The 14,053-nt window shown below is 37.7% G+C and overlaps 1 protein-coding gene across 1 annotated transcript in view; it reads left to right on the top strand.

Moving 5' to 3' along the window:
• slc7a5 (solute carrier family 7 member 5) overlaps nt 1–13,157 on the top strand; it is a 34,311-nt gene extending 21,154 nt beyond the window's left edge. Inside the window, exons 4-10 of the mRNA XM_007889571.2 lie at nt 566–610; nt 3,386–3,509; nt 3,664–3,767; nt 4,422–4,518; nt 6,615–6,764; nt 6,941–7,118; nt 7,742–13,157. Coding sequence (XP_007887762.2) covers nt 566–610; nt 3,386–3,509; nt 3,664–3,767; nt 4,422–4,518; nt 6,615–6,764; nt 6,941–7,118; nt 7,742–7,794 — 751 coding nt within the window. The 3' untranslated portion in view covers nt 7,795–13,157. The remainder of the gene's footprint in view (nt 1–565; nt 611–3,385; nt 3,510–3,663; nt 3,768–4,421; nt 4,519–6,614; nt 6,765–6,940; nt 7,119–7,741) is intronic.
• The last annotated feature ends 896 nt before the right edge of the window (nt 13,158–14,053 follow it).

Raw genomic sequence — 14,053 nt, forward strand, 5'->3', positions numbered from 1 at the left:
AGCGTATATCAAGTGGAAGTATTTTTCTTATCCGGATTGTTTATTGCTTTGACCTGTGTACTCGGGTTTCACGTGACCTCAGTGGCTTGGCACATGCTGACGAGCAGAATATCCTCCTCACTGACTCGGTCATCAGCAAACTATAAGAATTTTGCAACCTAAAATTGAGACATTAATCCTCTTTTTTTTTCCCCTTGTTTTTTACTGGCAGAAAATGTCTGTTTCCCAACTCAATTAAAAATAAGCATAAGGGAGAATTTTTCCCCAGAATATACAGAGTACAGAATATACATTGTTCTAAATGGTCAGATTTCTGGTGCTTGCACAATATTTTTTTGATATATTGGAGACATTTTCTGGAGCACTGTTGGTTGTGCTGTATTTAAAAATGATCCTGGGGGTAATATAAAACAGGGGAATTTGAAAAATAATCATTTATTGGGGTTCGTTCTCCCTTTGAGCTGATTAACTTTTAACTATTTAAAAGTATTACTTTACTCAGTTTATATATACAATGCTCTACATTCTGCCTTTTCATTGATGTATATTCTCTCAATCATTGCAGGAATTACTTGAATTTTGTCACTGAGGAAATGATCGAACCATATAAGTGAGTACAGCGATATTTGTATATTTACTAAGGCTATCAATAAAAGACCATTAATAGAGGTTTTTACCCATTTTCACTGATAAATTCCGAGTTTAAAAAAATCACACACCAAGCACCACCCAATTTTTTCCTGTTTTTTTGGATAATTACTGTTCAATAATCTTAATAATAATCCCAGGATACAGAGACTAAATTCAGTCTCTCCCAAGCCTATCATGGGATAATTATTAAGGTTTCCAGTACATTTGTCAATGGGAGGATGGCAAAACAATAGCTTCTTCTCGGTAGGAATTGGAAGCAAGGATAGTGATAGGAATATATCTTTGATCTTCCGGTGCAGAGAGCAGCAAGTTTTAAATACTCGCTGAAGCTGGTTTGCACTGTGCTGCCCTTTTTAGGCTGGGTTTGTTACTCTGAGACAGCAGAGAGTTCCATCTTTGAGTGGAACCTCCTCTCTTTCCTCTTCCCTCACCCAATAAATCTGTGTCAAAGAAGCATAGTTCCTATTAGCTCGCGCTGCAATCTTTCCTCGATCTCTGCGGTTGGAATGTGTCCTCTTTGGTATGTCAGAGGCTGAAATTTGGGACACGATCTATTTTGATCTCTGACTAGAGACAGATGACACCGAGGCGGGTGGTGGGGGGGTGGGCGAGAGCGGGGGACGGGTGAACTTAACTAGATATATAGCTATGGCGTTTTCTCTTATTTGTTGGAGAAGTGCCCCAAAAAGGTTCTGTATCATGTTTTAGCACTAGATATGAATCCGGCACAGTGGTGATTAAATCTACATAGAAAGCTGCCCTTGACTCTGCCTTCTTTCAGCACGCATTTAAAGTGCTTGCAAGCTGTTTGAAAGCAGACTAGCAAATAACGGATTGCTTAAAGAAATTAAACAACTTGACACAATTTTAAAGACCTAAAGAAATCTCGTAGAAAAAAAAATTGTAATGTCTTATCATACGGTATACTTAACTATTTAATATTTTGTTTACTATTTAATAAGCTCCTCTCTCTCTCTCTCTCTCTCTCCATTCCCCTCCTTTCCCATTATTTGTCAGTTTATAAGCAGCTAAAAAAACATCCCCTCCCCCCACTGTGCTGGGGATTTCAGCTCCCAACCTTCCCACAGTGGACAAAATCAGAGCTCTTTTATCAGTTCGGCCACAGCCATTATTGGGGGGGAAACTAATTGCTATGAATGCTGCATTAAATTCACCTTTTTACCTGTTTAATATCAAGCTGAGGTTTCTGCTAACCTTTTTTAATCCAGCATATTGAACTGCTATCAGAATATATTCATGGAGGGAGTCTCTCCTGATGTCCTAGCCACAAATTCCTCCAGATAAATTATTTATTTACCTCATGGCTTCTTAGTGGGAACTTGCTGTACATAAAATGGATGTCAAGTTTGCCAACAAAAATACATTCATTACATTTGCCAGTAATTATTACTGTAATTGCTTTGAGAAATTTCAACATGATCAGAGGCTTTAAAAATCTAGGTTCTTTCTTTCTTTGGCAACGATGAGTGAAAAGCGTGTTTTCCCAGAAAAAATAGCTCAACAGCTCCACACCCTTCATAGCAACTACCAATGTAAGCAAGTGTCATTGCTTTATGCTTTAGAACAATATCTAATACTTCATTTACAACATTTGGCAATGGTGTGACAAGGTGAACAATAAGATATTGCCGCTTTCAAATTCAAAGCCTCAGTGTGCTTTTCTCTTCTCTTCCAGGGGCAGGAAAATTAAGGGTGGGAGTCGGGCTCCGCCTCTGTTTATCTCTCCGAGACACGAACAAGGGGTTTATATCAATACATATTGTTGTTATCCCACATTACTTTCCCCTTTTCCTCCCTTACTTCCTTCAAGGAACGCCTCAAGGCCCTCCTTGATCGTGTCTTCATCTGCCCTCCATCCTCCCTGATCCCAACACCCCTCCCCCACTCGGGTCCCAAACCCTGACTATTCAGCACTTTGGAACATGAAAGGCACTTTACAAATGTAATTTTGTATTGTATATTGTGATGTTGTTCTCGGCTCCAGGAGCTGTGATTAACTATACCAGTCAATCTGGTTTCTCGCTACTGGTAAAGACACTTACTTCCCTGCTTTTGTCCTCATCAGAATGTGGTTATTTAAAATGGTTTCTTGTAACTAATCTATATCTGATTAGCATGGTTTGGTTGGTTAGAATGTGTATTTGTATATATGTGAAGTTCTGTGAAAATCTAAAATTGCAAGTATATCCATGAGTGCAGGAAATCAGCTTTGTCTTTGTGGCTCATTTGGAATGAGGATGCAGTTCTAGTTTTAAGGGTGCAGTGTCCACACAGAGTATTTGTTTGGGCGCACAATGTTTAATGAGTGTGTATATATGATACTCATCAATGCAACTCCTGAATGTTTACACTTGTGAACTTTGGATAGCATAGTGCAATAATAACTTTACCAAAATACACAGTTTTAAGCCCCATGCTTAGTCCTGACCTGCAACATCTGTTGATAACAATCCCGGGATTGCTTTGCCTCCTGTCTCAATTTAAAAGGAAACTTGATGCATACATGAGGGAAAAGGGAATAGAAAGGGAGGGGGCAATAGTATGGGTGGAGGCTGGCAGCGAGAATAACCAAAGCACTTATTAGTTGGGCTGAACGACTTGTTTTGGTGCTGTGGATCTATGTAACACAAAAATTTAGAAATGCGATGTGAATGCTACTAAATATGAAAAGTTTGTTCCATGCTTTCCTTCAGTAACTTTCTTTCTTCTTCAGGAATCTACCTCGTGCTATCATCATCTCCTTGCCCATAGTGACCATTGTGTACGTGCTTACCAATCTGGCATATTTTACAACCTTGTCTCCAGAGACCATGCTCCAGTCTGAGGCTGTTGCTGTGGTAAGTGATTGAACATGTTTATTAAGCCACCTACTTCTTACTAACTATGCACAAATATGAGACAAAATAACACAATATTGACTGTAGCGGTGAAGTGACAGTACTTAATTTCTGTCCAACTTTTTTCATCCTATTTTCCTTGCTATATTTGCAGGATTTTGGTAACATCCATCTGGGAGTGATGGCCTGGATTATACCAGTGTTTGTAGGACTCTCGTGTTTTGGATCTGTCAATGGATCTCTGTTCACCTCATCCAGGTAAATTAAATGGTGGAATTTTATACTGAACTTGATGGCTAATGGAACTATTTATTTACTTAAAGCTTTTATTGACATAACTTGCTCGAAGATTAAAGATACATTTTAAAATAACACTGCATCAATAAGGGATTTATTGTCCTCCCGTTGGTCAGGCTATAGTATGTTACCTCGACCTGTAAAACCAGATTCTGAGAGGTGGCTGAGTTGTGTTTGATCCAAATACAGGGGTGGATGAACTGCTTTACCTGTCTTTATTAGGCCAAGCTCCAGAATCCAACTGGCAGACGTACAGCAGTGCAAATTCCAAAGAAAGGGATTACCCGCTGTGTAAATGAGCTTTTAAATACATGATGTATTTTAGCCTGTGAAACTGTTAGCACAAACTCATACTGCACTAAGTCCTTAGCGCATACAGATGGGTTTCATTAGGACTATTGAGATAATGCTGACCAAGTCAAGTTGAATCAAAAAGTGCTTCAGAAATTCAAGTGACTTCTTGCTTCATCATAGTATCCTGATGCCTGATGTTCTGAAGATTTATCAGACCTGATCAATACAAGTCGATTGGCTGTATCTACAGCAAATGCTTACGTGTCCTACATTTACTATGCAAATTTGTCTTCAGTGTTTGAAGTGCTTTGTTATTTGCAGGTTGTTCTTTGTTGGCTCACGAGAAGGTCACTTGCCTAGCCTCCTCTCTATGATACACCCGAAGCTCTATACACCGCTGCCATCATTAATATTTACTGTGAGTATCTCTGAATCCTAGTACCAAGTGGCAAACAATTGCTCATAATAAAAGCTTGGATTCCTAGAGCATCTTTTACATTAAAAAGTGCTGAAACGTTTAACAAAAATATAAATAATAATCCTTGCATTTGATATAGCGCCTTATTACATCTTTGAAACGTCTCACAGCGCTTCACAGAATATACTGTAAAGTGAATTGGCTGTTTTACAAAAATATAGTTGATTACAAATCAAATTGGGTGTTGCATAGGCAGTTGTTATAACGGATTCCAAAACCTAAACCTGTTCCAGTGGGTGGGTGTAGATGATGGACTGCTTCTCTTGCTTTTGGAACCTGTCGTATTTCCTTCAGACATGATAAGAACAAGGAGGTAAGTACAGGAAGTGTATTTGAACAGCATCGCCCGTAACCCTTACATTTTAACATCCAGATTCAGTTGCTGGCTGCCTTTCAGTTCATTGATTAAGATGGAAACCACTTATGCTGGCACTTGCCAAACATCCTGGAACTACTTGTTTCATGAGAAAGAAAGAGTATCTGTGTGATTTAACTTATCCTTGCATTTCCTTGCATTTGATATAGCGCCTTTCACTGTAGGATGTCTCAAAGGGCTTCACAAGATTTACTATTAAGTGGAGTGATTATGTGTAGGTGAATGCGGCAGCTAATTTGTGCAGAGCCATGTCCCTCAAACAGCCATGAAATGAATGACCAATCTGAGGTTTTGTTCATGATGAAAACAGTTGCCTGGATTGGTAAATGGTTTTGCTTGTATCTCGGGAAAGTGAACGCTCTGCATATCAACAATGGAAGAAACATAAGGTGTCAAAAGCAGATTCCTGAGATAAATAAAATTCAGATACAGTTTTTGGCAAAAAACAAGAGTTGTCTTATGACTGCGCTATCCAAGTGAAAAACAATAAGATCAAGTGAATCTGTCAGTAAGGCACAATATTCCCTAATCATATGTGCTTGAGTGAGGATAACAGCCTTAAGCGTGACAAACACGAGGTCAAAGGAAACTGCAGGTTCACATGGCAAATGAAAGGCTTGACTTTTCGAGCACTTTTCGTGAACCTGTAACCAAAGTATGCCCTCATTTTGGAATCTTCACCAATTGCAACTAATCAAATTTTAGAGAACGTTTCTGATCCATCAGAATCCACAACTGACTAAAAGTGTTAATTTACGCAGGATTATAATTGGTTTAATTATTGTGGATTTCTAGTCATGTTTGCAACTGCTCACTCGTTTCACACAGGACAATTACAGAGAGAGAGAAAAGAAAAAATGTCATCCCTCAGTCTGGGCTGATTCAAAGTTCACAGGGTTGAAGGGACTATGTTCCACATTGCTTATTAAAGTTCAGATCTATTGCTTAATTTGGCATTGGACCATCGATTACAATAACATCTGTTTTGGAAGAGGGACGATCTTTTTGTCCAGCAAATCTCTCTGGTTGAACGAGGTTCAGTACAAGAGTTGAGGGTATTTTGAATTGAAATTGTTATGTAATTGATTGGGAACCACACCAAACTTCCACAAGACCTGCATGTAATTGCTTGTGGTGTAACCACTGTTATACCTCCAACCCACAACCATTGCAAACTTGAGCTAACAGGGCCTGACATCAGCAAAAGACTTGGTTAGTTTCTGGAGCCATTCCAAGGAGACAAATTTAAAAATGTCCTGCCATTAAAATTGGATTTAGCAACCGAGCGGAGACAAGTCTCATTGCTCAGCTTGTGCAAGCTGGCTCTCAGTCATGTTGCTCCATTGACCTGAATCAATCAAATGTCAAAACGTCAATTGCTTCACCAACCAGAAGAATGAGTGGCCACAGCTGTTTGTGGGTCATTGCTGTGCAGGAACTGCCTGCCACCTTCACCTACAGTCACTGCACGTTACAGTGAAGTGCATTGAGACGACTCGACAGTGTGATAAGGCACTATATCAAATGCAAGGATTATTATCAAATGGAAGGATTTTTAATATCTCTTTATGTTAAGTAATATATACATATATATATAAAACATGGGAACTTTTTTCTTGTTATTTTATTTCTAAACACATTTTTTTTCTCTATTTTCCAGTGTTTGATGACTTTGCTATACGCATTTTCCAACGACATCTTCTCTGTCATCAATTTCTTCAGCTTCTTCAACTGGTTATGCATTGCGCTGGCAATTATTGGGATGATGTGGCTACGTTATAAGAAACCTGAGTTGAAACGACCCATCAAGGTAAGCAGACTGACACAATCCCAAGCTATTAATGCTTTTTAAAAAAAAGTCGTAGAATATTTTTAAAGTTCTTCAGAATCCAGCGTACTTGAATCAAAAGCAAATTGCACTGGTGAGGTGCGAAGCAATTTTATATTTACAAACTATTTTACATCTTTCTTTGTTTCATCTTCAAGGTCAACATCATACTTCCGATCAGCTTCGTTCTTGCCTGTGTCTTCTTGATTGTTGTATCCATATGGATGACGCCTGTGGAATGCATAATTGGATTTGCCATAATCCTCTCTGGAATTCCTGTCTATTACATTGGAGTCCGGTGGCAAAACAAACCCAAGTGTCTCTTGCAAATAATCTGTACGTATGACCACAAGAAGAATAGCTCATTTGTGAAAAAAAATCTAATTTAAAGTGAAAGATTAATTGCATGTCTCATCCTGTCTGACCTAGAACCTAGTCCTTATGATACTTTGGTTCAAAGTATGTCAGCGGGGTCTTTGTGTATTTCTATTGCATAAAGACTCAAATCAACAGGTTGCCAATGAGTAGTTTTGTCTGCTGTGAGGTGTGGGATTGAAGGAATGTTTCATTGCCTCCTGTGACACTGGCATTTAAAATATCAGGCTGATGGAATTTGTAGCCATACCAGCAACAGGTTTGTCTATAAAAACCACAACAACAAATTATATTTGCAAAGGGCCTTTCATGTCAGGAGGATGTCCCCAAGCCCTGGACAGTCAAGGATTTGTACCCGAGCTAGGGGTTGGGATCAGGAGAGGTATAGGAGGGTGACTGAAGAGGAGGATACGGGTCACTATTATTGACAGTAATTTCATGTAAAGCACTTTGAGAAGTTTCAACATGATAAATCCTTACACCAAATGCAAGGATTCTTATTATTTATTATAGATTACATGTTAACGTTTCATAATTTTATCAGGAAATAACTCATTTTTTTGTCTCCATTTTTCTTCTTGCAGTTTCTGTAACCGCCTTCTGCCAGAAAATCTTGGACGTGGTACCTCAGTCTTAATAACAAAAGTAAAGATCTTCATAGAAAAACGCACAAAGGTTCAATCAAAAGGAAGCACTGTTACACTGTCTGAAGTCAACGTTTCATACTTAAAAACATTTTTGTTCCAGTAAGGAAACAGATGGGTGGGAAAGCATCGGATAATTTCTTCAGTGGAAAAGGATTTTAATATTACAAAGCTGGTTCTGTGTGAAGAGCCAGCAGTTATTTTTTAGTCTGTGTGTATGTGCTTATGTGCATTTGAGATTGGTTGTGCTTTTTAAGGATAGAACCAGGATTTGCCACACAACTTTTTTTTAAATTGTAGATCAGAAAATTAAGATTCTGAATTATTCTCGTGCCTGATAGCCCTACCTGCTGAAAGATCCTGGGATGCAGATAAAACTGACATTTAACTGACATTATGTTATGGATATAGAGCCAGTGATAATACTTCTGTTACACTTCTTTCTCTTCAATAGTACACTGGAGGAAAATTTGGATTGGGGTCAGCTTTGCCAGAGAGGTGAAACAAGTACTGTGTGATCTCAGACCTTTGTTTTTCTGATAGAAGCCGGGTTCACAAAATCCCTGCAGTGTTCCCCCTCTGTCAATCTGCCCTGTAGTGTTTTTATTTTGGATTAATATTTCATAACTAAATATACGCTTTGCAGAAACATACCGCCCACATCCACTAATTTTATCCATTTATTTATTTTATTTATTTTTAAAATGCAATTTTCACATACCTTCATGAGCTTGCAATTTCTTTTTAAAAAGACTTTAAGAATTAAGGAATGGATATCACTTTGTGCAACCACCACCCCTGTCCATATCTCCAGCTCGCTACCTAACATGCTGTCTGGAAAATGTAGAGATGAGGTCTGTTAGCCTAGTGAGATGACAGGGAAGCTGTTCCACTCGGAATTCAAACAAATAATGAGATGTTGAGAAACAAAAATATAAAATAAGGTCTTTCAAACAAAACTAGAATATTGTTTTTTAACATAACAGCAGGATAAGAGGCCATTCAGTTCATTAACCATGAGCAATTTATGTTATGTCAATCTCCACCCAATTTACACCCATTGTCTTCTAAGTCGCAATTCACAACAAAATCCCACTTCCATATTTAAGATATGAAAGCTCCTGGAACAGCAACGCAATTAAACTGCAGTGTAATGCATTTCTCTTGAAAAACTGAAGTAGCCGTAGTTATAAGATGTTGTTATATTTATTGACATCTTGAAAATCGAGCTCTGCAGAATTGCAAAGAAAAGGAGAACTGCACTCATCTGTTCCAGTCATACTATTCATATTCATAAAGTGGCAACAGCAAATGCATTTATTGGGCCGAAATAGTGAAGAATTCCAATTGCTAAGTTTAAGGATCAGTTCTCCTTGAGGTAGGGTTTTTAATACAATTCTGTTACATGAATCCCAAATTATTAATTTGATGTCAATTTGGGCTTAAATAAGCTTTGAAAAATAGCTTTGAAAATCAGAAACTTTTTATTGAATAATTTGCGTAAAGTTGGGTGGCATTGTTCCATAATGTGATGCAAGATGACTTGGTCTCATGGTATTTTGGTAACTGTTTCCAATATCTTTTAATTCTGTGCTGTCATAAAGGGACCTAATATCTGATCGCATCTTATTCGTGCTTGTTCCTGTTGTCAATGGTGTATGCTTGTAATGTAAGACCAATTGCAGATGTTTAACAATAGGATGTATCAGTGGATATCCAGTCAATCATCAAATAGAACAGAACACATCTTTTGTACATGTGAATGTGAGTGTTTGTGTACAAACAGTAACAACTTTACACTGTTTGCAATTGTGAATTTGAATTGCCTCCATTATCTGATTTTGGCAACTTTTTCCTGGATGTAGGCAAGGGAGAGGGGGTTGACTACTACTTAAAGTTTCCACTCACTGCCCTCAATCACTTCCCCTGATCCTAGGTAAATTGCTGATAGTGTGAATTTGACCAAGTAAAAACTTGACAAATTCCATAAAACAGAAAGTAGGTTTCATAAAATACTTAAAACAATTAGGCATCCAGACATGTAAGGTGTATATTGGGAGGAAGGTGGGTAGAGAAATTACACGTGATGTTGCACTCGGAAAACTAAAATTCTGCCTTATGTGACGGACTGCATCCTGAGTCATAGCTCCAAAAGACACGTGGAACAATTGCAAATCTGTACTGGAAACTGTATCTCTTCTATTTGAGTGTTCCGTTAAATAGTATTGCAGTTGTATTAAAGGCTTATGGTCGTGCTTTCCCAGCTGTTCTATGTCGAAGTATTGGTAATTATAAAGGAGACTTCCTGTTGTTGTGCTCGGTCTTAACTGGGTTTGTGGTAATTTTGCTAAAGATTTAAATGTATGTATCGTTATCTTAATAACTTAGTGGAAAGTTTAGTCTTCCCCTAGTTATTCTTGTTTAAATATTAGTTTTTAATGAGATGATCAACAGTTTGTAAAGTAAACCTCCAGTTTACTCTGTGCATTGAAGTGCTTTATGACATTGGGTGACAGTTACAACGGACCATGTTTTGTTATCACCTAATTTGTGTTTGGTATCTCTTCAAGAAGAATTGGATGTTGTTCATCAATTTCTAAGTCATTTGTGCGAGTTTTAGTATGTAGCGTGATGTTCATTTATTTTTTTCTTTAAAAAAATGCTGCTTAGCATGTGATGACTACTGCTGATTGCTGGGATTTGCAAACCAAAACATGTTTTGTCAACCTATAATCTAATAGTAATCTATAGATACTTCACAGCACCCCTGCACAAGTTATTTTAGCTTCACATTATGTCTACTTTTTGGGATGGCTCGTGAAATGGAAATCATCTTAACATATACTGCTCTAATTAAAAACAAATACATGCCATTAATAGGCCACAGAAATCACTGGAGGCACTCCAGTCAAACTTAAACTAAAAAGAACGAAAACCTTTCTATACCCACAAGTTGCATCGAACAGAATTCATTTCAAGATCCGAGAGCAAACATAGTCTTGTGGAAGAATGCTGAGCCTGAATTGTTATGAGTGGAGTGGTTTCCTCACTCCCAGTTTGGCCAAGCAATTTGTGTTTCTGAACACAAGCACCATCTGGTGCATACAAAGATATTCATGTGGCAAAGTTTTTCTGTTGCATCAGCAGAAACAGGAGGAAGTATTGTGTTCTATCACATTTGTTTCTTTGGACTTACAAAACTACCGCTGTTTTTTTGTGTTATCAACAGAAAAAATTGTATGTTTTAGTATGTCCAGTTCCTTTAGAGAAAATAAGAAGGAAACACTGTGCTCATTTGTAAGGTGACACTTTTTTTATTGTTCTTCATTCGGTCACAGAAGTGCTCCTAAAAATGGTGAACACATACCGCTTGGCAGGAATCAAAATTCTTTTAAGTGGCTGACAAATAAAGACTTGCAGGTCTTTTTGCACCAGTAACTCGAATGAACAGTTAGTTTATTAAAATGCAGCACCATGTTTATACGGTCACAGTGCCCTTTGAGGTTTCCAGATCAGTGCAGCACATTGTCAAATCTGAACAAGTTTACCATTGACAGTACAGTGCAGACATTGTGAGAGAAGAACCTATTCCTCTAGACCTTTGAACATCAGTAGTTTACAGAATCTGTCTCGGGTAGATCCAGGGCGAAACCAGAAATGTGTTCTACCTATGAACGGTGGCATAAAGCATGAACAAGCACATAAATTACACGTGCAACCTGAAGGAACAAAAAAAATACTTGCAAGTTTGGCTTCATTCATAGAGCCTGGAGCAATAATGGTTCCTGTTGACTGAGTTGTTGAGTCACATTGACAAGCTGTTGGTGCCTGAAATTTTCCTCCACACTTGCCCTCCAAGACCATTTTGTTTTAATAAAGTTTAAGATTGTGCAGGAGAATTGTGGACAATTCTTAATTTTTAATTAACAATTCTTAATCCTTTAAAAAGAACCGACTTCCATATGAAAACTGAATTGAAATATTTTAAATTAGGATTGAATTTTAAGAATTTTCCACAATTCTGCAGAATTTCACATTTTACAGCAAAGTGGCCTGTCTTACAGGCTAAGACTTTGGGTGGAATTCAGGCCTCTGTCAAAGACTGCTGAGCAAGATTGGTGATATGTTTTAATCAACGGGTTCAATGGGCAAGCAAGTCCGAAAGATAATAAGTTTTTTAAAAAAAGGCATTGTAACATGATTAAGAAACACTAATTAAAGATTTTTTATTTCAAAGATAGTGATCTTTCACCATTTTTAGTGAAAAATGTTTTGATAGAGTTTGAGAAACTAACTTAGTATTTCTTATCATCTACATTGATTTATTTTTGTGCACTATTTAGTTCAAGATGTTTTTCCCTTTCTTTAGTCTCTTTTATGTTGTAAAATTGCGTGTTTTTTTCTTATGTTTTTGAAAAGTTTATGTAATCTGACCTGTGTTTAAAATGCTGTGCTGCCACCGTTAATACATGTGTTGTAAATAATTATGAGTTAAGTATTCTAACACCATAGTGTTTAATGGCATGTAGTGATATACTTTTTACACAATGCATGCTGCATACACTATTATTACCGTGTAATACCCCCAAAATTTGGGGATTAAGCTGCTCCTTTTGCACTTATTTTACAGGGTTTAATTGAAAGGGTTGCTAAAATGTATCTCTCTCTCCCCCCCCCCCCCCCAAAAAAAAAAAAATCTCTGATGGGTATTGAGTAGATTCTCCAAATCCATAAAAATAACTCTTTCCAGTGCCCCATGGATCTGAAGAAACTGGATGTGCAAAGGTGATAAATTGGATGGGAATAGAGAAATTATAACTCAATTTTATTGTACCCCTTTTTGTATTTTCTGGACCTTGCAAAGCACCTTTGTTATGGCACATATTAAGATACCTTTCTTACTCCCCCCTCCCCCCCCCCATCTTTTTTCTTAATGTACTTTTTCAGTGAATTAACCACCTCAATACTGCAGTGTTTCACATCTTTCATTAATCTCTCCCTTTTGGAAGAAAAGCGTTTTATTATTGATTATTTCCAAAGGTCTGTTAATATGTAACTGAGTCGTTGTCGAATTATAAAACAATGCTTCTGTGTTTTCTGATGACTTCAAACACCTTTGATTTGATTCGGTTTGATTTTAGTTATTTCACCACTGTTCTGAAAATCACTATTTCAGAAGAAAACTTCAATTCTGCCTGTGTCGTACTCCAATGTTTTGTCAAACTACTATAAAAATAACTCCCGAGTTCTAGAGAATGCTTTTTAAAAATATATGTATATGGTTGACCTGCTTTCTTCTATGTAGATTTTTATTTCCTGTGTTTTAAAAAAAAGTTCAATAAAACTACTGATAGGATTTCTGTATTTTTCGACTTATTCTTGCACCTTATGTATCGCTCAACAGCTACTTCCATTTATATAGTGACCTTCACACTGGTAGTGTCTCGAAGTGCCGTGTACCTGTATTGTTCCGTCTTTAGTGTGATTTGAAGGAAGGTTAAAGTTTTGCTTTCCCAGTTTTACAGTCTCATTTTCAGTGCCATGGCAATAAAAGAGCATTAAAGAAATAGCAAAAAAGCAAAGAAATGCTTCCAGTTTGACTCCCACTGTAAGGTGGTGTAAATGTCCGTGAATAGATTAAATTACTAGTTCGGAACGTGGAATACATTAACACCAACAGGGTGTAACATTGGAAGTAATGTGCCAATGGACTCTGTTAACCCTTCAAATCAACAAAGAATTGCAATTTACATCGAAGGAGCATTTTAAAATACTGTGCTATGGGTAGTGGTACATCCACAGACATGACATTAAAGTATTGTACCATGGACAGCGTACTGCACACAAAGAGGTGGCTAAGTGCAAGACATCTCATTCTACGACTGAAGGTTTGTTGCAGATAGAGTTGGTAGGTTTGGTATGCGCTGCTAATGTAGAATCTGGGTACATGTGGAAATGGTTGTTTGACTCCTACAACAATACTGATGCATCCACATACACTTGACTAGATAATGGCAAAAATCAGTTGCAAATTTGCCCGGCTCTTTCCCTGACTTGGATCCACCGGGCTGATAAACAAAGACAAGACTAATTATTGGGCGTCTTTTTTGACCTCAATGCATGAGCAAAAAAGCTGGGTTATTGTGTTAAAACCCTGGCCCATGCCTTTGTCACCTCTCAGCTGGATTACTCTAATATCCTCCTCGCGGGTCTCCCATCCACTACCAGCCATGAAATCCAAATCATTCAAAA

This window comes from Callorhinchus milii, unplaced genomic scaffold (assembly GCF_018977255.1).
Source record: "Callorhinchus milii isolate IMCB2004 unplaced genomic scaffold, IMCB_Cmil_1.0 Scaffold14, whole genome shotgun sequence".
In the NCBI taxonomy this organism is placed as follows: Eukaryota; Metazoa; Chordata; class Chondrichthyes; order Chimaeriformes; family Callorhinchidae; genus Callorhinchus; species Callorhinchus milii.